This window comes from Ictalurus furcatus, chromosome 10 (genome assembly GCF_023375685.1).
Source record: "Ictalurus furcatus strain D&B chromosome 10, Billie_1.0, whole genome shotgun sequence".
In the NCBI taxonomy this organism is placed as follows: Eukaryota; Metazoa; Chordata; class Actinopteri; order Siluriformes; family Ictaluridae; genus Ictalurus; species Ictalurus furcatus.
In genome coordinates this window covers 9,607,540-9,630,194 of record NC_071264.1, presented here as the reverse complement: position 1 = coordinate 9,630,194, position 22,655 = coordinate 9,607,540, and the positions used below count along the sequence as shown (strand labels likewise).

Genomic DNA, 22,655 nt, shown 5'->3' with positions numbered 1-22,655 from the left:
AAAATCGGAGTGTTTTACCGTACATATCATGTAACGTTGTATTTCACAGTTTTGCAAACGGTGCTATTCCAAGCACAATGGATATGTCAGAAAACACACTCTTATGTTTTGGCGTTTTCCAAATGTTTATGAATTCCGATAGCTAAAATGAACCTTGTGTACCCAAAGGTAACCATGATTTAAAAGCATAATAATCACATTTGCGAGCGACAGCCGTGGCCCGACCACACTTTTGGTTTTCCACTCCACCTCAAAGTAAGCAAAGATGGTGAGCAGCGAAAACAGAGTTGCACATGAGTCACCTAAGTGTCCAAAGTGGTAACTCCAATTACCGACTCCATCATTATGTTTGCAGTATAACCATGGCACTGATTCAAGTTCTGCAGCAGCCTTTTAAAACCTGGAGCCTTTGTGACTAAACTGTGACTCATTAAAGGAACCAATCCTGTTGAGTAACATATGGATTTTTGAACAGGGAGGGCATTTCTTCGCCAGCTATACATAATAAAATCTTTTCATGTGTTCTAGGGCTGCCAGGCTTGTCCATGTGTATCACATGTGACAAAAACGTTCTCTGAGTTTAGACTCTTATTGATGTTTTAAGAGCTCAAACAAAAAAAAAAAAAAATAAGTTGGAAGGCTTTCCGAACATTACAAGCCGACTTTCTATGTCTGCCTGCAGGATAGAACCACAAACATGGCTCCTATTTAAAACTATGGAGAGGGTCATCTCTGGTGGGTGGCTCTACTGAGACTTCAGTCTTTTTTACAAGAGCTGAACAGGCAAAAATAGATTCCATCAGCTCAAAAGCTAGAGTATGACAATCTTATCAAATAACAAAATCAACTCTTTGACATCCCATGGATTTAAAAAATGACTTTTAATTACACTCCAACAGACTGTTCCAAAATGAGCGGCGAATATAAATGCAGAACTTTCCAAACAGTTGCAAACAATGCCCTGAGATGTTAACTCACACATGTAACTCACAAGTGCTGTGTTTTCAAAATATATGTAAGCGGTGATTTGTTCATATTTTACAATTAAGTCAATTAGACAATAACCCACAGCACGCATTTAGTTTATAACCTCTTAGACTTCAGCTTCTTTAATGTATTATACGGGGGATATGTTCTAATACAGTCTGTCTACTGATAACAGCCTCTCTTAAATTACATCTTGACCATTTAAAAAAAAAAAAAAAATCATGGAAAGATGTCTAATTTAACACACCTAATTCAGTTACTCGAGCATTCAGGATCCAGCGTTCAAGATTTGATAAGTGTGTATGATCAGAGTTTCAATCAAACTGCAGAAACAAATGAAGAATGTTATTTGTATGCCGTTACTGCAAACAGCTAGTCAAACTTGATGACCTTAAATGCTTGATTCTGATTGGTCAAAAGGTGTTTATTGATTTTCTGTTATAGCACACCTCAGACAGTAGTTTCAGCGGCATGGTTTATATTAATGCGCTTGTTCTAATACATTATATTTTCTGTAGTAACATCTAACACAGGGACTTATATGTTGGATGTGCCGTATAAAAATGTTTAATCATTGTTTTAGTTTTGTTTTCTGTGGGGAAACATTTATTTAGCGTTTTTACCAGTCTTCATTGTCAGCTCTTTGTAACAGTCAGAGGTCAAGCTGTAACTCAGGATGGAGAGCTTTTCTTTTTCTCAGTAACACAAGTTACATTTGTTTTGTCTGAAGAAAGAAAGAAAGAAAGGTTGGTGGGGTTGGTGAGGGGAAACGACTAATTTGAGGGGAAACTAATTTGTTTCATAGATGTTCCACACCATAACTATAAATGAATAAAACAATTATGCTGTTCTTTAATCAATAATAAAATGGCAATCTTTGGCAAATTGCTGTTGTTTAAAAAGAGTAATACATTTTGTGGTGGTATTCTTTTGCATTTGATTTATTTATTTATTTATATTATTAAAGAATACTACTACATGGATTATGATCATAGCGATTTCACAACACTTCTAAAATAAATCAACGCTCTAAACACTTTTTTTAATGAACTAAAGTCATATACATGTATAGTCTTTCTGAGTTTTCTGAAGCATTACACTGTTATTCCTAGATCCCAGTGATATTCACACGTAACGGCTGAATGCAGTGAAAATAAACAAATGAAGACAGTGGGAGACTGTGATGGATGGTGTTTGTGTAGTGGAGATAAAATGATATATACAAGTCGAAGTAAGTTTTTTTTTTTTCTTCTTTGGACTGATTTGGATCTCCGTCCCAGAAGGTAGAATGGGGAGGGGTTTGGACCTGGCACTAAAGGCCTGCAGGCTAATGTTTGTGCTGAATGATCACATGAATTATTCTAATTTCAGTGTCAAAGAGCAGTCATTTATAAACATTTAAGCAGATGGTGCAACATTGTTGCAAATAGTTTAATATTTTATTTATTATATGAGTGAAAAATGGCGCCTGTCAGATGTATTATCCAGCAAGTGACCATTCAGTTCTCGAAGTTTGACCAAGGCCAAATTGTGATGGCTATACAACTGGGTCAGAGGATTTCCAAAACAGCAGGTCTTCTTGGGTGTTCCTGGTATGCAATGGTTGGTATTTACCAGAAGTGATCCAAGGAAGGACAACCGGTGACAGGGTCATGGGTTCCCAAGGCTCATTGATGCACATGGGGAGCGAAGGCTAAGGTGTGTGGTCCAATCCCACAGAAGAGCTACTGTAGCACAAATAGCTGAAACAGTTAATGCTGGCTATGATAGAAAGGCGTCAGAACGCACAGCTGTGTACAGAGCTGTGTAGCTGCAGACCGGTCAGAGTGCCCATGCTGACCCGTGTCCAACACCGAAAGTGCCTACATAGGGAGCAATGGAAAAAAGTGGCCTGGTCTGATGAATCATGTTGTCTTTTACATCATGTGGATGACCGTGTGTGTGTGTGTGTGTGTGTGTGTGTGTGTGCGCGTCGCTTACCTGGGGAAGAGATGGCAACAGGATGCACTGTGGGAAGAAGGCAAGATGGCGGAGGAAGTGTGATGCTCTGGGCAATGTTCTGCTGGGAAACCTTGGGTCCTGGCATTCATGTCTATGTTACTTTGACACGTAGCACGTACCTAAACATTGTGGCAGATGAAGTACACCTCTTCATAGTTACGGTATTCGCTAATGGCAGTGGCCTCTTTCATAAGGATAATGCACCCTGCGACACTCCAAACATTGTTCAGGAACGGTTTGAGGAACCGGCCCCACCACTCAAGTTAAAGGATCTGTTAGGAACATCTTGGTGCCAGATACCACAGCACACCTTCAGAGGTTTTGTAGAGTCTATGTCTGTTTTAGTCTGAATCCCAAATATGAATCCCATCCTAACCTCCTATGTAAACACAATATCCAGTTTCACAACACAGAGTACCAGTAGGACATTTTATGTACCTGCATTTGGGAACAGATTTAATGCATCATACTGCTGCTGATAGATTACAGTCATGGGAAAAAGAAAGTAAACCAACAATCAGAAACCAGATTGGTAAAAATAAGTACACCCTATAATCCAGTAATATGTAGAATCTACTAGAATCTCCTTTAGCAACAATAACTTGAAGTAAATGTTTTCTGTAAGAGTTTATCAGTCTTTCTCAATTTTTTGGAGAAATTTTCCCCCACTCTTCTTTACCACATTGCTTCAGTTCATTGATGTTTGAGGGCATTCGTCTATGCACAGCTTAAGATCCTGCCACAGCATTTCAATGGGGTTGAGGTCTGGACCTTTGACTTGGCCATTCCAATACCTTGATTTTTTTTCTTCTTTAGCCATTTGGATGTCGATTTGCTGGTAAATAAAAACATAGACTTGAAGGAGGGTGTACTTTCTTTTTCCCATGATTGTATATCAAATTAACTGATAATAACAAGCTAGAGAAAAGGAGCATTGCTCTTGACATACATTTATACATCACACATAGGGAGGAAAAAAGAAGATGAAAACAAAACCCTGCTGCCCTTATGGTCATGGGGATACCATGGATATTGAAACTCCAAAAGTTACAGTATTTGTGCGCTTGAAAGTGATCTAAGAATAGAGAAGTCACAGCATTGGAAAATTGTAAATGTAACTGAAATCGTTCGAGGGATGTGAAGGACACCCAGCACTCAGAAATCCATCAGACATCTTTGTCAAGTGTTTAAGTAAAAACAAACATTATATAGATTATTTAATTGTTGACATTAGGTATTATGTACGGTATGTTGTAATGTGAATCAAATTTCAAGTTGAATTTGCATGCAAGAGGCACTGGAGCTCAAATGAATAATTTGTACGTGTTTAAAAAACACTCAAACAATTACACAGATATACTGACATAAAAATGAAGTTCGTGATTAGGTGGTTTTCATTAGCAAGTCACTCAGACATCAAAACATTCAGTTTAAACAACGTAATGAGGTGTTCGATGAATGCAGCGGAGTTGAAAAGTAGTGCTACGATAAATCTCCTTTAAAGGCAAAGGAGTAAATGTTCAAAGTCTTTAGAAGTGTAAATAATGAAAGAAAGTATAAATACTCAAGAGGTAGGTAAGTAGACTTAACTTTTTAAAGGTGCTTATAGACTTTTCTGAGAGCACAAAAGGGCAATACCAAGGAATCCTGAGCAATCTTGTACCATAGCACTCTTGAATCACCCTGTGTACGCTTTCTAGTCCAGGTTTTCTGGTAGATTTGGTGTGCTGTTATGTGTTCAGACACAAGATGACCTGTTTTCCTCATGATGACATGGATTACACAAGGAATAATATATAATTAGGCTTACAGTTATAGAGAAATAATAAATGATGGAGTGGTGCGTTACCAGCTCAAACTTGATTATTTTCCTTTAACACCATGCTCCTCTCAGAAAACTTTACCATATCAACAATTATTAAAAAAAGAACATTCAAAATGTGTTTTTGTTATGACCTGTGCAGTGTGTGTTTGAGTGCATGTGCTAATGATTGTGCAAAAGTTGATTAATCATAGTTTCACCTGAAGAACAATCCCTTTGAAGACGGATTAGATTTATTAGCTCTGAGGAAATCTTACTGATGTCTTACACCAGTGTTTCCCAATCAGGGTGGTGTGTAAAAATCCTTCAAACATTTCTAAAATGCTAACATGTTTATAAAACATTTAATATATATGATAAATATCAGATGTCTGAAATAATAAGACAGACACAGAAATAATAAGACAGACAGACAGACACACGTTAACCTTGTGTAGAAATTTTGGCCTCGACATTACTGAGCTAGCTAAGTGCCGTTAGCCACTGACAGTCTGCACCTGTTAACCTGCATGAACATTCACCGAATACATGAAGAAACACTGCCCTAACCCATCCTCCTAATGCTAATTACTACAGCTTGCCTTGTCCAAAACACCTGCTAAATGTAACCCAATCTCTGTATTACATCATGGTGAACAGCCGTAATGCTATGTTATCATTAACTCTCAAAAAGGTAATGGGAATGTCTAATATTACCGTGAGCTGTATACTAAAGTAATGTTATTACCTCAGTTGAGGGTCTAGGTTAGCATCACTCATCCCTACTGGTGACAGCATCCAGGTAGATAACCCTCACTCAGAGCCTCAGATAAGATGCAGACCCGGAGAATTATATAATAACCTCAGTCCATATTTCACAGCCAACATAAACACGACACTAGTAGTGTAACTCCAACACTGAGGAAGCAGTACATGATATTCACTTTTGAAGCCGTGGCGATAGGTAAAGTGAATTATCACTCGCTGAGTTACTGTTTTACAGTGAATACATCTTCGAGAGCTCCCTGCCTAAATATCACAAACTCGGCCAGGCTTTAACGCTAAATGGTGATGAACACTAACTTACATGTGGTCGTTTTTTTCCTTTCCTCAAAAACCGCTATCTCCACCTGAGGTGAATATAAACAGTCTGCGCTGAGTTGATACGACCCAAGTAGTTGGGCTGAGGTGTCAGGGTTGGGGAAGGGTTGCATTGATTCAACTGTCAGTGACAATGACCCAGCCATTAACCCAACAGGTGGGTTAGACAAAACTACCCAAAAACTACCCAAGACTGAGAAATTAACCCAATTCAATGACCCAAAAGGTTCAACACACCATTTTGTAGAGTGTATTGATGTATACAGTATCAGAGTATGAATGGTTTTATCTTTGAAAATGTTCACACTGCTATTGTAAAGCGTATATTGCTCATGTGTGCAGCTTTGTAGGATACTGTGTGAAGGGCGCATGATGTTTAAACTAAGCATTAAAAAAAGAATGTTGCGCTAACAATGAACTTTACTATATATATATATATATATATATATATATATATATATATATATATATATATATATATATAAATTTCGAAAAGAATATTAGGCAACAGAAGACACAATAATAAAAAACAACAGGCATGTTTTAAAGCTTGTACAGTTTATTAAACTGTGATAAGAACATAATGCATGAGACTTTGGCACCAATACATTCAAATAAATAAATGCTCCTGTTTTGTCTGTGATGATATGTAAATAAATAAACCATAATTTACTCTGTAATAAATATAGATAAACCTTTTTATACAGATGCATTGCATCAATGTTTATTGTCGTTGGTTGACAGGGTCCAACAAAGCCCCGGCAAAGTGTCTGTATCGGTGTATTTTTGCTTTCTTTTTATAATACGTTCATAATAACTGTTTAATTCATACATTTTGGAATTTTGAAAGACAAGTAGTGTTCCAATCGGTACATCCAGTGAATAACAACAAAAATACGAATATTATAATGTGCCGTAGTTATAGTTTATCATGCTGCAATGTGGCTTAACTGCATGCACAAAATCCTCCAACATCCTGACGTCTGTTTTATTAAATGCACAGGTTTGGGAATAAGCTATAAATATCAGTGTTATATCCTGGAGGTTTTTTGGGTGTTTTTTTTTTTTTTAGCACAATGTCTTGCCTGCTGAGAGTCTAATTAAATAGTTGGACTCGGGATGTTTTTTTTTTCTTTCTTTCTTTCCTTGATTATCTGAAATGTTCCATTAAAAACAGAGCAGATATGTGAAAAGCACTTGTACTCCGAGCTCCTTTTTGATCTGCCTGACGTTGCGACATTTCTGGATGGAATTATTTTGTATTACAAACCCAGGGATAGGAGTTCGAGGGATTGCACAGAGGTATCTTGTCATACTAAAGCAGGGGTGTCCAATCTTATCCGCAAAAGAAAAGCCGGTGTGGGTGCAGGATTTCACCTGTTTAATCAGTTGATCTTGGCTTTCAATAGACTGTTCAAGGTGTGCTTGTTTAGAATGAGCACTCGCATCCTTTCCGGAAAAGATCGTCCGGACACCTCTGTTCTAATGCATTGTTTTAATGATTTTACTATAGAAGGAACTACGCATTTTACTAAAATGAATATGAAGTACTAATGAATAACTCCTTTACGTATGTAGAATATTGATTTAATAATGTACAGTAAAGTCCTACTGTTCTGTCCACTTCAGCATTCAGTGTTTGTGTGAGTCTCTACGAAAGGCACTAAGTGGATTAGAGTAGTCTGTTATAGGATTTACAAAAATGGAATGGATTTGGTGAGGCTATCTCAGGCACAATCCTCCTGTCACAGTCTTAACAGGACACCTGCTCCTCGACTGATTTTGCAGTCAAATACGACAATCAGATCTAATTCTATATGCGAATCGGTTATTGAAACCTTTACTGTTTCTACAATAGTGCCTATATCTTATCCCATATTGTATCTATGCATCAGGAAGATTTTCTCAAGGTTTTCTCAAATCATGCATTGGGTATGAAAGAAATATTTCTAACCATCTGCTGGGTCTTTATCCATATATGTACAGTAGCTGGTTCTATTTCACAAGAAAAGGAGATTTTGTGTTATGTTATGACCTGTGCAGTGCATGTGAATTAATGTTTGTGCAAAAGTTGATGAGTCATAGTTTCCCCCCAAGGAACATTTCCTCTGAAGACTGATTAGATCAGTCTGATAAAAACAGCTCGACTGTGGCCTGGATCGCTAAAATGGAATCTGATATGACGACATGGATGACAACTTTGAAAATGCTTACTGATTTTTCATAGATAGACATAGATAGGTCATGCAGAAACACTGTACATTCATGTAAGTTTGTTTTCCAGTTAAACAGACCACAAATAAATTATTGATGTACTTTCTCTTTCTTTTTTGATCAAGTGAACTGATCAGGCTGCCAGAACTTTAACAGTAAAACATATTACCATCCACTGCCAACAATTAAATGACAGGTTGCGAAACACCAACAGATGGATTGGTTTGTCTTGAGGTATACAGGCTTTTACAAATTTTCATGGGGCAGACTTTGTCCTTTCTTATGTTGCCTACAATCTCTCTGCATTTCAGTCTTTTTCTGTTTTTTTTTTCTTTTTCTCTAATGGCCACTCTGTGCAAAAGGACAAGCTGTCTTGACCTTGTAGCGTATTTTAAAGACGAAATGTTATGCATTGTTACTTAATAGTGGAGCTACTCTTTTTTATACAGTATATCTGTCAATATCTATCTCTACCTTTACTTTCATTACCAGTGTCTACAGTATCGATGTTCATTTCATCTTTTCATGCAATTTGTTGCTGCTTTTGTGTCATAGTCTTGTTAAGTGTGTGGTCTGGGGGATGTGGGATTAGACTTGCTTGTAAGGGAAACAAGTATGCGTATATTTTAAGTACGTCTTTGAGTTATAGAGTAGGACTTTTCAGGCTGAGCAGATTCTTCTGACTGCTCGAGAAGTTTAGTGGAGAAGAAAATGATTGATTGATTATTTAAAATCCTGTTTAGTCTTGCAGTTTATTTGCTGACTGACTAATTATATCTAAATAAAAAAAAACAACCTTATCCCAGAAAGGCAAATAAAAACATAAAAACAGCTTCTTCTGTTTTTAAGACCAGCAATATAAGGCTATACTGTTCATTTCAATTGCAGCCTCTGTATTCTTAACCTGGCCTCTTTCCATTTCAGTTTCCCTAGAGCTGTCATGACATGTTCCCCATGTTATTAATTTTGTTGTACTTCATACGAACTATGCCTTTACTTGAAAAAGAAGAATCCTCATTTGCCATGTGACTGATGTCATACACAAGCACACTTCAGTGCAGAAACCTCATGGATGGTGTGGTAGTGGCTGTGGTTGTCCAGGAAGGTAATCTCTTCATAGGCCGTGGGCCGGCAGCATGGGCTGTGCCGAGCCCTGTCCACGTTCTCTCTAGTCAACAAACGCTGACCTTTCAGCTTCGCCAGCGCCAGGTCGTAGTTGCGGCGACTGGCCACGCATTTGCCACTGCAGTACCGGAAAAGGATAACTTCGTCGCTGACGTAGCCCAAGCCCAGTTGGCTTACCGTGACCTCCTTGTCTGTCAGTGAACATGGCTTGGTACCCTTCTTGGCCCGCTTAGTTCTTTTACCCAGTTTAGCATCCCTTTGAGCTTTCCTCTGCACCAGCGTGCCGATGACCTGTTTCAACTCACCCTCCGTGAAACTCTGGAATAGGTGCATGACTGGAGACAGGATAGAAGAAGGAGATACAGTGAACTCCAATGTTTTACTTAGGTCAGAATAAATATACAGTTTTTCTTCCAAAATGAAATTCCAAAATGTTTCCCTGCTAGAAAAAAAATAAAACAAAAAAACAGCCTGGGACATTTATCTAGTCTTAGCTGGTTATGCTAGTCAGATTTAATTGTTTTAGAGGGGTAGGTTCTCTAATAAACACTAACAAGTGTAACTAAGATTAAAATAACTATATACTATATAAATAACTACCTTCATCTCTGGCATTTATACCTTTGCCATTGGTTGCTAGCATCTTCAAGTATGTGACGTAGTTTTGCACATTTATTTTCACATGTATTGTAAATGTACCTAATATGGGATGAACAATAAGGCTTATTTGGGTATTTTAACCAATTTTACATTTGTATCTCTATAAAAATCTGAATAGGAGACCTGGCTCAAACCCACAACCATTGCTAACTAGCAAACAGAATAAGAGGGTTAAAGGTTCATACAAAATAAGCTAATAGTAACAGGATATGCTAATACTAATGTGTTCCATTCATGCTTCGCCTAAACTGGTAACAATTTACTATAGTAAGCGCTTGCTTGAACTGCATACAAAGCCAGATCTAGTGGGGTGAAAGGAGACAATCATTCCAGGGGCACACAGCCACAAAAATTCCAGTAGTATGTCAGAATATATGGCTAATATATCCAAAATGCAATATAAACTTAAAACGAGTTTGGGGCCCAGAGCAGTATTCTTCCAGGGGGTCCAGAATTCTTTGCTAAGCTCTTACTGCATGTATGAATGGAAAATCGTTCAAAAAATATCCATCTGTTTGTCATTAAAAAACAGTATGTGTATAGCCTGAACATGAATATTTCCATAAAGATATTGCATTGCAAAAAAAAAATGCTTCTGTTACATTTAACTAATTATTCAGCCCTTTCACTGAGTCAGAAGATGAAACGGGACAAATGTCTTGCTAGCCTCTTGATATACTGTATGTATATACCCGATATTGTACTTATGTTAAGTTTTACACAGTATGGAACAAATTTTTCGGAATCTTAATGTCATTTCAGATCACTTTATACATTATCCTTAGTGTTGTGCTAAGCACTAGAGTTTAAGGACAGGTGGCCAAAGAGTACGCTGAGCCCTCGCTGACCTGCTTAGCACGAGTAATTCTCTGATCCGTCCTCTAATCAGACGACTCGGTAGTCAATTGGATTCTCGAGAATTCATCTCTGCTGAAAGTGTGTGCTTGTGTCTGTTTGCATCATTATGCATTAATTATTATGTTACCTTATTGTATGTTAAAGCAATTGATCAGGCGATCCATTACAGTTAGTTCCTGTATCCATAACTATTCATATGAAAATACAAAAAAATAAAAAATCAATTTGTACTTCATATTCTGTATAAGAAGAATCCAGATTAAACAATGCTTTCTCTCTGACTTCGTGACCTCTTGCATTATTGCATTACTGCATTGTTATATTATTGTATTGACTGGACCAATATAGGGTATGCCTTTTAAAGAATCGCAAACAATGCTTTTCATTCTGATACAGCCACTGAGCCTCGAAATACATTGATTCATTGCTATATAAAGGCTTTTTCATTAAGCCAGTAAATATATTACATACTTCCCAGATTACTGAGAGATAAAAGACTGTAGCTTACAATCCGAGATGGCCGAGTTGTCCCCATTTGCCGATCTGACCCTCCGAAACTTCCCCCTAGTCCCAGATGAGGAGATGTTTGAAGACATTGATGCTGCAGATGCTGATGCTGATGATGTTAATAAGGAAGATGAATGCTCAAAGTGAGGAAGAACATGTGCTTTGGAGGAAAGCAGAATTCTAGAGAGGAAGACGGAGAGTGCAGCACCGCAGAGCATCAAGACGATGGCAACACACTTCCATAACTTCATCTTAAAATGATTAAGAGCATTGGCACTCTGCAAGGGAAAAAAAGGGTTTCATATCAATGCACCCAATTATTATTTTTAAATAAACATGACTTGTAAAGAAAGCTCTACATATTATTCATTATTACCCTAATACCATTGTCTAATACTATTCGCTAATCCTTCTGTAACCAGTGACCCTTTATACTGTGAAATAAAGTCAATACAAATTTATTTCATGTGTATTATTTAAATGTGTATAATAAACTTTGATAATGGTTGGACTGTAATTGTAATTCCCCGTACTCCTCTCTGAGAACAGCTGCTCTTACTCATAAACAAACCCTCGGAAACATTAAAAATTGCTTCGTCATCTTACACTCAGAAATTTTCAATGAAATGCTGCGATGTTGTGCCGTACCAAATGACGCATACCAAACAAATTGCATGTGCACTGGAGTATTTTCCCTTCTGTGAAAAGGGTTTCCTGTAGAAAGCTTCACCCTTCAGCAATTTCCTTCACAGATGTTATTACAAATGGTAAGATATTTTAGCTCTCTTTTGAACTTTCCTCGTCATTTAATACTCACTGCTGTGGAGTGTTTGAAGGGATGCGATGTCCCTCGATTGATGGTTCGTGTTCAGAGAACCACCTTGAACATTCAATCCCTACATGCTCTTATTTATTGTTTTATTATTTTGAATCTCTTGTTGCACTTGAAACTGGAAATCCAGCACAGGTTCTGGATAAACTATTATGGTGTTACATTAGTCATAGGATCCTCTTTTGGGGATTTGCCAAGACACACACGAAAAGCAGATTAGTGCGTTTCTTTCATTGATCTACCCGGTTAGTGCACTCTGTGGGTTCTTGGGTATCTAGCCTTATGGGGATATTTTCGTTCATAGATTTATAGGCATTTTTCTATATATCCATGTTGTGTAATGTAACTATTTCTCATATATGCTTCAAATAACTTTAACAGAAAATATTATGCTATTTTTGTTACCTCATTCCTTATTTTCTAGTTTTTTACGATGTATTTGGAGGAGACTAGAGACACTTGGATGCAAAACAGTTCTGTAAATCAGGAAAAATAATCTCACAGTGGAGGATTTCTCCAGACCAACAACTTCTCAAAGTACATTTCCAGAGGTTTTTTTTTTTTATTTTTTTTTTTTATATAAAGTATACCTTGACTTCAATTAGCATTTGGTTCTTAACCAGAAGAACTTAGAAAGAGTCAAATATGGAACAGAGAAACAAAGTGACCAAGATTTTGAATTCCATGCTTGGAAAAATGAATGGCTTTGAAGATACTGATATTTTACAGTCCTATGAAGAGTGACTTCCAATCTGAGGTGTTTACGATCTCCTTCTAAGCTCATTTCATTCCGCATATACAATTAAAGATTTAAACAACCCATCTTGAAACCTAAAAATGTTGCCTGGGTTTAATTTTAAGAATTTAAACCTGCGCTGGAAATTTGGGGGTCGTAAAAGTTTCTTTAAAATGTTTTAAATGCACTTTGGAGCTTAGTGCGCTTGATGTCTTGAAAGAAGTGTCAGCGGAAAAGAACTTCATGCACTGTGAAGTAAATTAGTCATTACACAGCATTTGAAGGATGAGGGTCAAAGGCATTTGAATGGAAAAATTATCAAGTGTCTCTTAAATATCCGACTAGCTCCTGCCTCTAGTGTGATACATATCATTTACTTATAAAGAGACTACAATAAAAAAAAAAATCATTCATTGATGATGGCAACAAACTGAAAAAGTCAGCCCAGACTTCACTAGCCATGGCTACAGATTCCAGCTCCTCCTGGGGGATTCCCAGATTTTCCCGAGCCAACTGTGAAATCTAATCTCTCTAGCAGGTTCAGTGGGATGTGCTTGATACAGCTCTAGTGGGAGTCAACCAGGGGGAATCCTTGGTTTTTTGTCCAAAAACAGAGCTCCTGTTTCACCACCAGTACAGTGACTTACACTTACCCAATCTGTTGTGTCCCAATCTTACACTATCTTTTTCCAGCACTTGTGAATATATGCTTAAATTCCTCCACCAGAAGCAAGGTCTCTCCCCTCTCCTGAAACGAGCATCCCAGTCTTTTCCAGCAGAGAACCATGGTCTCTGACTTGGAGGTGCTGATATTCATTCCAGCGTCTTAACACTCACGTAAAAACAAGCCCTGTTTACTACCATATTTTTTTTATTAAGCTTTAACATGGATATGTATCTTAATTCCTCTAACAAGTTAATGGTCACAAATCCTCCACTATTGTATTCAATAAAGGATTTAAAATAATTCAATAAAGCAGATCTTATTCTGGTATGGAAGTGATGACAAAGAAAGCATTTCAATACTATGAAATCTTTCCAAGCATCATGGTTACACATAAAGTACCAAATGAAAAGAAATTTAGAAATAGGAACAAGAAATGAAGGACTTCTTTAGCACCATCCCATTGCAGGGTATAATCCCACAAACATTCACACACTACAGACAATTTAGAAATGCCAATCAGCCTACAACACATGTCTTTGGACTGGAGGAGGAAACTGCCTAGTTGTACGATATGATAGAGGCTGAGAGCTAACGCACATCCTGAGAGACATAAACAGCACTGCCACCGCATCTTTCTGAACTGCTGGTCATGCAGTGTCACTTGTTAAATGTCAGGGGCAGACAAACACCCTTGGAGAAAATCGCTATCTGACATTTTACGCTCAAAGATGACGAAGAGTGGCCAATGTTGCTGTCTTTGACTCCTGGCCACAGACAGCTTTGCTGCTGTCGGGAGTCAAACATCTGTACGACCCCCCACCCTCAACCATGCATGACTTGTGAGCCCTAAGATGATGATTATTATTATCACCTTGATTAGGTCCAGACATACAGATCATGATAATATAGTTTCATTTGATTAAAGTAGTCCTGAAGTAATGGAAAATATCTACTTCTAATAGGACAGATAGAAAAATATGATCAGGTGTTTAAACTCGAACATTAATTAAGCATTTAACGTTTTTTTATGTTTGTTCTCAAATGTATTTTCCATTCAAAATCAGTATTTCATACTGTCATTGTTGAAATATCCACTTGACCATGGCGTCTCTGTGTGTATAATTTGTTATGTGTGAGTCTTTGCGCCTTCAGTCTTGTCTAAACACTTACCTGACTAATAGGCCTTGTTCTTCATTCGCAGAGAAGTTTCTTTGTTTCAATAGCTACACCGGAAGTGGGGTCCAGGTTATTCTCTCTCCCTAAATCTGACACTTAACTGCCTTTTTCCTTTATTAGGAAACATGCAATTGTTTACAGAATGCTTTTGAAAAGTTGCCCACTTCCAACTAACCTATATCTGCATTTCCATTACAAAAGAAACTGGAATGTTATATGTATTTATGGAATACAGAAAACAAGACTAAAAATAAAACAGATTCTTTAGTCGAGTGGGTTCTTAACAATACAAAGACGGACACAATAAGACCTTAAGGACTACCTTTCCTTAACGCGAGGTTCTCATGCGAGAGAAACAATTGGAAATGAACTCTCATATCACAGCACTCTATCACAGTATAATCATATACTTGTTGATTTCATACACCTCAGAAAACAGCTTTGACCCTGAGCAAGTAATCTGATACAAAATCAATTTCAGTTTGAAATATTTCGGGTTATCAACACACACAAAAAAATTCTGTGTCTCACAAGCATACACATTAACTCAGATGCATGAACGAACACAACGAAGGGATGGAAAAGCTATTTAAAGCTTTATTGGATTAGTGTTAAGACCATCCTATTTACTTTGTCAATCATGTGGAGGCTAACATCCTGGGAACTAATATCAAAACGGTCATTCCTAGAACTCAGCGTGGCTCATCAGGCATGGACAGACACACGCGCTCACAAAACACGTCTATATACACATGCATAAATACAATATACAATTGTTCTCCTATTATCTTTGATGTTTTCTCTTTCGGTCATCCTCAATGAATGCGTATACTCGTATGAGCATATGTGCGGCTTCCTTGGAAAACCATTCAAATGGTGACATGTTGATGTTTTCTAATGTAGTTCTACAAACTAACTGCTTTCCTGAAATGAAGTATGTTTCTCTTTTTTTGAAGTATGCTTGTGGACATCTGACCATCCAATCATACGTGCTTGTTGAACATTCCATTCCAGATTTAGTCCCCATTTGCTGGTATAATAACCTCCACTCTTCTGGGAAGGCTTTCCACTAGAGTTTGGAGCGTGGCTGTGGGGATTTGTGTTCATTCAACCACAAGAGCAGTCCGTGTATCAGTTCATCCCAAAGGTGTTCAGTGGGGTTGAGGTCAGGTATTGGTGTTGAGTGAGGAGGTCTGGGGTGCACTCAGTGTTCCAGTTCATCCCAAAGGTGTTCAGTGGGGTTTAGGTCAAGGCTCTGTGTAGGACACTCGAGTTCTTCCACTCCAACCTTCTCAAACCATGTCTTCATGGACCTCACCTTGTGCACAGGAGCATTGTTATGCTGGAAAAGGTTTGGGCCACTTAGTTCCAGTGAAGGGAAATTGTAATGCTACAGCATACAAAGTTATAGCACTTTAAAAATCTGTGGTGCAGGTGCATCTTGGACGATTTGACAGCTAGTATTGATTAGGCGTATGTTGATTTTACCAATGCATTTCTTAAACTAGCTCCCTTTTTAGAAACAATGAACTAGCATGACTGTTGAACACTTAACTAAAACGGTGAAAAAAATATGCTGTTTTAGCTAAGTGTGGTAGAAATATCATCAAATGAATCCTGAGACAACAGGATGTGTCTGTATTCACAACGATTTTACAAGTGTGACATGGTGTAGTCCTTAAGAAAATATAATACATCTGACATTCTGTCAGTTTTGGTAACTATTTATTCTATCCCAGAGGCCTCTTGTTACTTGGATACAAACAATGATCCACAAAACATTCTTCTACTACGACCTCATCATTCATCAACATTAATAAACATCAAAGTGGACCAAACATTACAGTAAGTTTTCAGATTTGTTTCTACTCAAAAGAACATGTTGAAATGCTTTGGTTGAGTGACAGCATTATCCTTTAACCTGACAGCAGACTCCCCTGTTCAACCCCATACTGTGTAATCAGTGTAAAATATATGAATAATAGTCTGCATGATAGTCCCTCGTTCTCCCTCTTTCTTGCTGATTGTACTGAAGATATTTATGCCTTCTGATGTCATGGTCCTCTTTTTACGTCCCACCAGGGTTTGTTCAATAAGCACACCTTGATTTGTTTTTTATCGTGTAACTTCCATTAAATGCTGAACTGGGAATAGATAATGATTTCCTCACATACAAAGTTGGCAAGAATAGGGAAGAAAGCGCTAATCTCAGGGTAACACTTGAGTATTCCAGGTGTCTTCATAAGCATAGGCGAGACTAATGTCGATCATATTGAGACGGTCCAAAACACTAAACACCGAGTTTATTATATTTTCCAACAATAATGTTCATTTCATGCATGGTGTAGGTCTGGAATTTTAGCCAACATTGGACTTGTGTTCTATGTTCATCGTCAAGTTTATGCTAGTTAATCACACCCTCTATGGAAGTGAATGAAACTAGACAGATGTCTGCCAAATGAAGGGAACTTCTCCAGTGTTTATAGGCCATATGATGAATGTTTAGTTCAAAACCCTTGTTTGTTTTTTTTCCCCTGCCTGCTGCTGCTATATTGCATGTTTATGTCTAGTTGTATTTAGTCTGTCATAGTAACTGCTTTTACCCAGGAAAGTTCACTGAAGAGTGAATGTAAATAATGTATTATTTATGAACTGCAGTATATTCAATGTTGATAGGACAAGCATGAGACAGAAATACCTTTATGTAACCTTGTATCCTTATTTTTCATTTCCATACCTTCAGGCTTTTTATCTAGCAACTGCATAGAACACAAGCTATTATTATTCTGTATGAGTGAGAAGTATCCTTTTGTGTTTGCTGTTCTTTTTTTTTCTTGATTGGCATATTTAATAATATGGCTCAGTTTTTTTAGTACTCTACAAATAGATAATATGAAAACAACTTATTGTACAACCCCTGGCAAAAATGATGGAATCACCACACTTAGAGGATGCTCACCCAGCATTTTTTTTTTATTTCGTAGCAACTAAACAAATCACAGATATGACACAAACAATGTTTGTTTAATAGCTGAACATTCTGGCATACCTCAAACATATTAAATGAAATTGTTTTAATTAATGACATATTTATTTCCAGATCAAGTAGAGGAAAAAAAAATATGGAATCACTCAATGTTGAGAGGAAAAAAATGATGGAATCACCTTGTAATTTGTATTTCTAAAATAAATACCAGCAAGTCTAAAAATGCAAATTAGTCTGCAGTTAAAAGAGAGTGCTTACAGACCTTAAAAGAGTGCTTACAGACCTTAACCTTGGACTTTTTTGAAAGGAAACCTAGCCCCAACACGGAGTGTGGCAAAAGATGTCAGTTGTTCCCAGTCAGCTTTGTCTAAAATTTGGTGCAGGTATAAACAAAACGGGAAGGTTATAAAAGGAAAACATACGGGTTGACCAAGAAAGACGTCAAAGCCTCAGGATAGAAAACACAAAGCGATATGCCTTGAAAATAGAACAAATGAAAAACAAATGGGCGGAAATTGTAGTCAATGTTTGTGACAGAACTGTAAGAAATCGGTGGAATGAAATGGGATTTATGTATAGAAAACGAAAAACGAAACGAAAACCAGCACTAACACCAAAACAGAAGAAAACAAGGTTACAGTGGGCTGAAGAGAAGCAATCATGGCGTGTGGAGGAAAGTGACATTCAGTGGTGAATCATGAATTTGCATTGGCCAAGGAGATGAGGCTGAAACTTTTGTCTGGTGCCGTTCTAATGAAACATATAAAGATGCCTAAAGAAAACAATAAAACATCCCCACTCATTTATGAAATGGGGTTGCATGTCAAGTAAAGGACCAGGAGAGACATGAACAGTCAATGCACAGTGTATACTGAAATCTTGGACACTTTTCTCATCCCAATAGAAAAAAGGTTTGGTGAAGATGAAGTAATTTTTGAGGATGATAATGCATCTTGCCACAGAGCAAAGAGTGTTAAAGCTTTTCTTCAGGAAAGGCAGATCAACTCAATGACATGGCCAGCAAACAGTTCAGATCTCAATCCGGAAATTTAAAAAATTGTCCATGACAAGGCTCCATCCTGCAAAACCGATCTTTCAAACGCTATTCGAGAAGGTTGTAACCAGCTTGATGGAGAATATTGTTTTTCATTAGTGAAGTCCCTGCCTCAGAGAATTCATGCCATCATAAAAGCCTGAGGATGAGCAGCAAAGTACTAATTGTGATTTTTGTTGTTGTTGTTGTTGTTGTTGATGATTCCATATTTTTTTTCTTCGTGTAATTGATATGGAAATGAATATGCCACTAATTAAATCAATTTAATTTAACTTGTTTGAGATGTGTTTCACGACACCAGAATGTTCAGCTATTAAACAAAAATTGTTTAGTGTCATATCTGTGCTTTGTTTATTTTCTACAAAGTAAAAAAGCCAGGTGAGCATCGTCTTAGTGTGGTGATTCCATCAATTTTGCCAGGGGTTGTACCTGCAGATACCATATACAAATATTAAACTCTTTGCTTTTAAAAATTGCTTTTTAATATGATCATATTAATAGAAATATAGAAATGATTTTATATGAACTCAGCATCCAAATAGAGCAATATTAAACAAAAACACTTTGTTAAGTTGTTATAGTTGTTAACAGTGACTTTAGTATAGTCCTCATTCATATATTATAATATATATATATATATATATATATATATATATATATATATATATAAAACAACAATTATCATTATAACCCATTGTATATATGTAATTTGATTACTTAAATATACTTTATGGATTAGATAAAAATAAACACACAAAATGGGCCGCTACGACACGTTCTATTTAACAGACTGACATCATGCTGTAGACACACATCATGCTATCTTTGGCCAGGTGGTCAAAGTAGAGAAAAGTGAACACTATCAGTGATCTCATCTCTCAATCCTTTGTCTTTGTTCTGCCAGGAGCAATTGCTCAGAGTTTAGCCATAATGGCTGTGTAGTCTGTATTTATTTCTACACCTCAATAGGCCCATAACTCTTCCTTTCTGATTCAACAAAGCTGGCTTTTAAACTTTCTGATGACAATTTCATGCTGAATATTCTCAGTACAATCAGTCATTATTATACATTAAATATACACTCACTGACCACTTTATTAGGAACACCGGTACACCCGCTCATTAATGCAGTTACCCAATCAATCCAATTGTGTGGCAGCAGCACAATGCATAAATGCTACAATCGTGCAGATACAGCTCAAGAGCTTCAGTTCATGTTCACGTTAAACATTAAAACGGGTTAAAAATGGGATCTCAGTGACTTTGATGGTGACTGTGGATGGATGTTGGTGCTCCTGGGATTTTCACACACAAGAGTCTCTAAGGCTTACACAGAACGATGAGAAAAAAAACCTAAAAAAAACCTAAAAAATAAAAATAAAAAAATGTGGAAATGCTGTGTTTGTTGAGAAACTTCAGATGAGAACAGGCAGACTGGTTCAAGCTGACAAGAAAGATACGGTAGCTCAAATAACCGCTTGTTACAACCGCTCGTTACAACGGTGGTGAGCAGAATGGTATCTCAGGAAGCACAATATGATGAACCGTAAGGTGGATTGGCTACAACACCAGAAGACCACGCTGAGCTCCACTCCTGCCATTCTGATGCTTGATGTGAACATTAACTGTAGCTCTTGACCTGTAGCTGTATAATTTTATGCGTTGCTCTGCTGCCACATGATTGGCTGATTAGTTAATTGATAAATGAGCAAGTGCACATGTGTTCCTAATACAGTGGTGAGTGTGTTTGTATTTGAATTTAAAACATATACATAATATTTAAATATGTGTCCTGATCCAGCAACATTATCTGTTCTGGGAACCAGACGAAGGCCGTGTTGGGCCGTTGTAGCAAGACCCTAAAACTTAAGTTTTTTAGGTTTATGCTTGGATTGTATTCTGCCTAATGTACAAGTGCGTGCCTAATAAATAAAGCTCACCACACAGTGTTAACAATCCCAGCTGGTTTTGCATGAGTGGCTTTCTTTCTGCTCCTGTGCTACATTACACATCATGTGTGCTTTCACAGAAATACATAAGGTCACGTGTTTTACGCCTGAGGCTGTCCTTGGATATCTACATGTGAGAGTGAGCATGAGAGTTACACGTTTCAGTCACTAAGAAAACAACGTTTTGAGTGTTTTATGATCTACATTTGGACTAATACATTTTTATCTGTAGATATCAAAGTACATTTAATATTGAAGTGCATTTCTTTCATGACGCACCGTGGGAAAAGACTCAATGAACGAGTAAATAAAATGACAAAACACAGATCTAGCAGGTTTGACGCCTAGCACCATTACAATTCAAGTTTAAGTGGAAAGGTTTTTGTGAAAGAAAAATAAGGAAGTCTAAGCTACTTTAGAAAAGTTCTTCCAGATTACACAGCTTTGTTTACATGAACTTCACAAGAACTTTCTGTTGGAGTTGACTTAAAGAGCAATATTTATTTATAAAAAAATTTGAATTTGACATTATAATAATTAATATTAATATTCAAATTTGAACGACATCTTAAGCACCAGCTTCAGTGGGGAATAGAGGATGTATTCTTACCGTTTGCCCGGCTTATCCAGACGTGTCAGAGTGCTAATGTTTTCAGTTGACCTCTGGGTAAAAATGGCATTAATCAATATTCCAGCTCTTACACTTGAGAGCGGTGAAAGACAGTGTAGTTATTTCGTCTCCTGTTTATTGCTGTCTTGCACAGGTTTCATTCAGGAGTCTAGAGCATTAGCCCCCCAAAGTGCAGCATTCTTTCAGCTTCAAGGGATCATCAGACATCCAGGAGTTCAGGGTGTGTAAAAAACATCTCCAAATCCACATCTTGTTGTCAGGGTCTTGTTATGCATTCAGAGTCAGAAACATAAATTTCAGAAAGTTGATGTGATGATAAGAAAAGGAAAAAAACCAAAACACTGTAAGACTGACCAAAATAGTGATAAATATATTCTGACAAAACACAAAAGTAATTTAAAAAGCACGTGCTTTTTCAAAAAAAAAAAAAAAAGCTCTGCACGCAATTTACTAGTTCTCACCAGGCTTGTCATGAAATACAACGCTGAAAGATAAAACGCCTTGAGAAAGTTGTTTATTCTGCAGAATTCCTTCGCAGTGATTCACTAAAATGAAGGAATAGCTGGTGGCAGCACATTTGTTTTGCTCCGACAAATCCCATATGTTAAGCTTATAAAATGTTCTCCAAGTAATTAAAAAAAAGTCACCCAAATCTGCTGCTACTAGATGTCTAACAACCACAGCATGACCAGACCAGTTTCTTGTGTAGTGAACAGACTGGTGTGTGAAGATGATTCTCACGCTGGTTTAATGCTGAAGCGCTGCTGCAGAGGGATGGTTCAGGAGAAGAGATGGGAGGGAGAAAGGGGGGACACTATGGGGAGTGTTGTTAGAGACACACATGCAAGATAAATAAGCTCCTCCTCTGGGATAGTGAGGGGGGAAAAAAGTTAATTATAGATTTGTCACTAAAAAATTCCTGTACACTGACCAGTAGCAATGTCTAATTGTGTATATTTCCATTATGTATATTTGTACGGTACACAGTATCACAACGTCTTGTGTTTTTATAGTCATTTTCACATATTCCCTTCAGTTAAAACTTTCCAAATGTTTATGGAGAACACTGTTTTATGTGTATTGTTTATAATTATAATTATAATTCAGAATATATGACTTGTGACTTGTATATCAATAAGTGGTTCATTATGACAGGTGTGACATGCTTTTATGGAAGTAGGCAGTTTAGCGTTCCTTCCACCCCCCGGCCCTTCATTTTCTACTTTTTTTAACAACAGGAGCCAGCATGAGGTCACTTCAGTCATTTGGTTCAGGATCTCATCCATTGATCCATTTTCTGTACCGCTGACCCTACACAGGGTCGTGGGAAGCACGGAGCCTATCCCAGGGAACACGGGGCAGGAGGCGGG

At 37.4% G+C, this 22,655-nt stretch overlaps 1 protein-coding gene across 3 annotated transcripts; it reads right to left on the bottom strand.

The window, feature by feature from the left end:
* Positions 1 to 9,139: 9,139 nt before the first annotated feature.
* On the bottom strand, positions 9,140 to 21,971 carry nrtn (neurturin). 3 transcript variants are annotated; one of them, XM_053635412.1, is made up of 4 exons: positions 21,747 to 21,971; positions 21,265 to 21,548; positions 11,256 to 11,532; positions 9,140 to 9,564 (listed from the first exon to the last, which is right to left on the bottom strand). In XM_053635412.1, exons 3-4 carry the CDS (start codon positions 11,503 to 11,505, stop codon positions 9,140 to 9,142), a joined length of 675 nt encoding a protein of 224 aa, XP_053491387.1. In that variant the 5' UTR covers positions 11,506 to 11,532; positions 21,265 to 21,548; positions 21,747 to 21,971. The 3 variants fall into 3 exon arrangements, with proteins under 3 accessions (XP_053491387.1, XP_053491386.1, XP_053491388.1); XM_053635411.1 differs by having other exon boundaries at positions 21,265 to 21,971; XM_053635413.1 differs by lacking the exons at positions 21,265 to 21,548; positions 21,747 to 21,971 and having other exon boundaries at positions 11,256 to 12,407.
* Between the last annotated feature and the right edge of the window lie 684 nt (positions 21,972 to 22,655).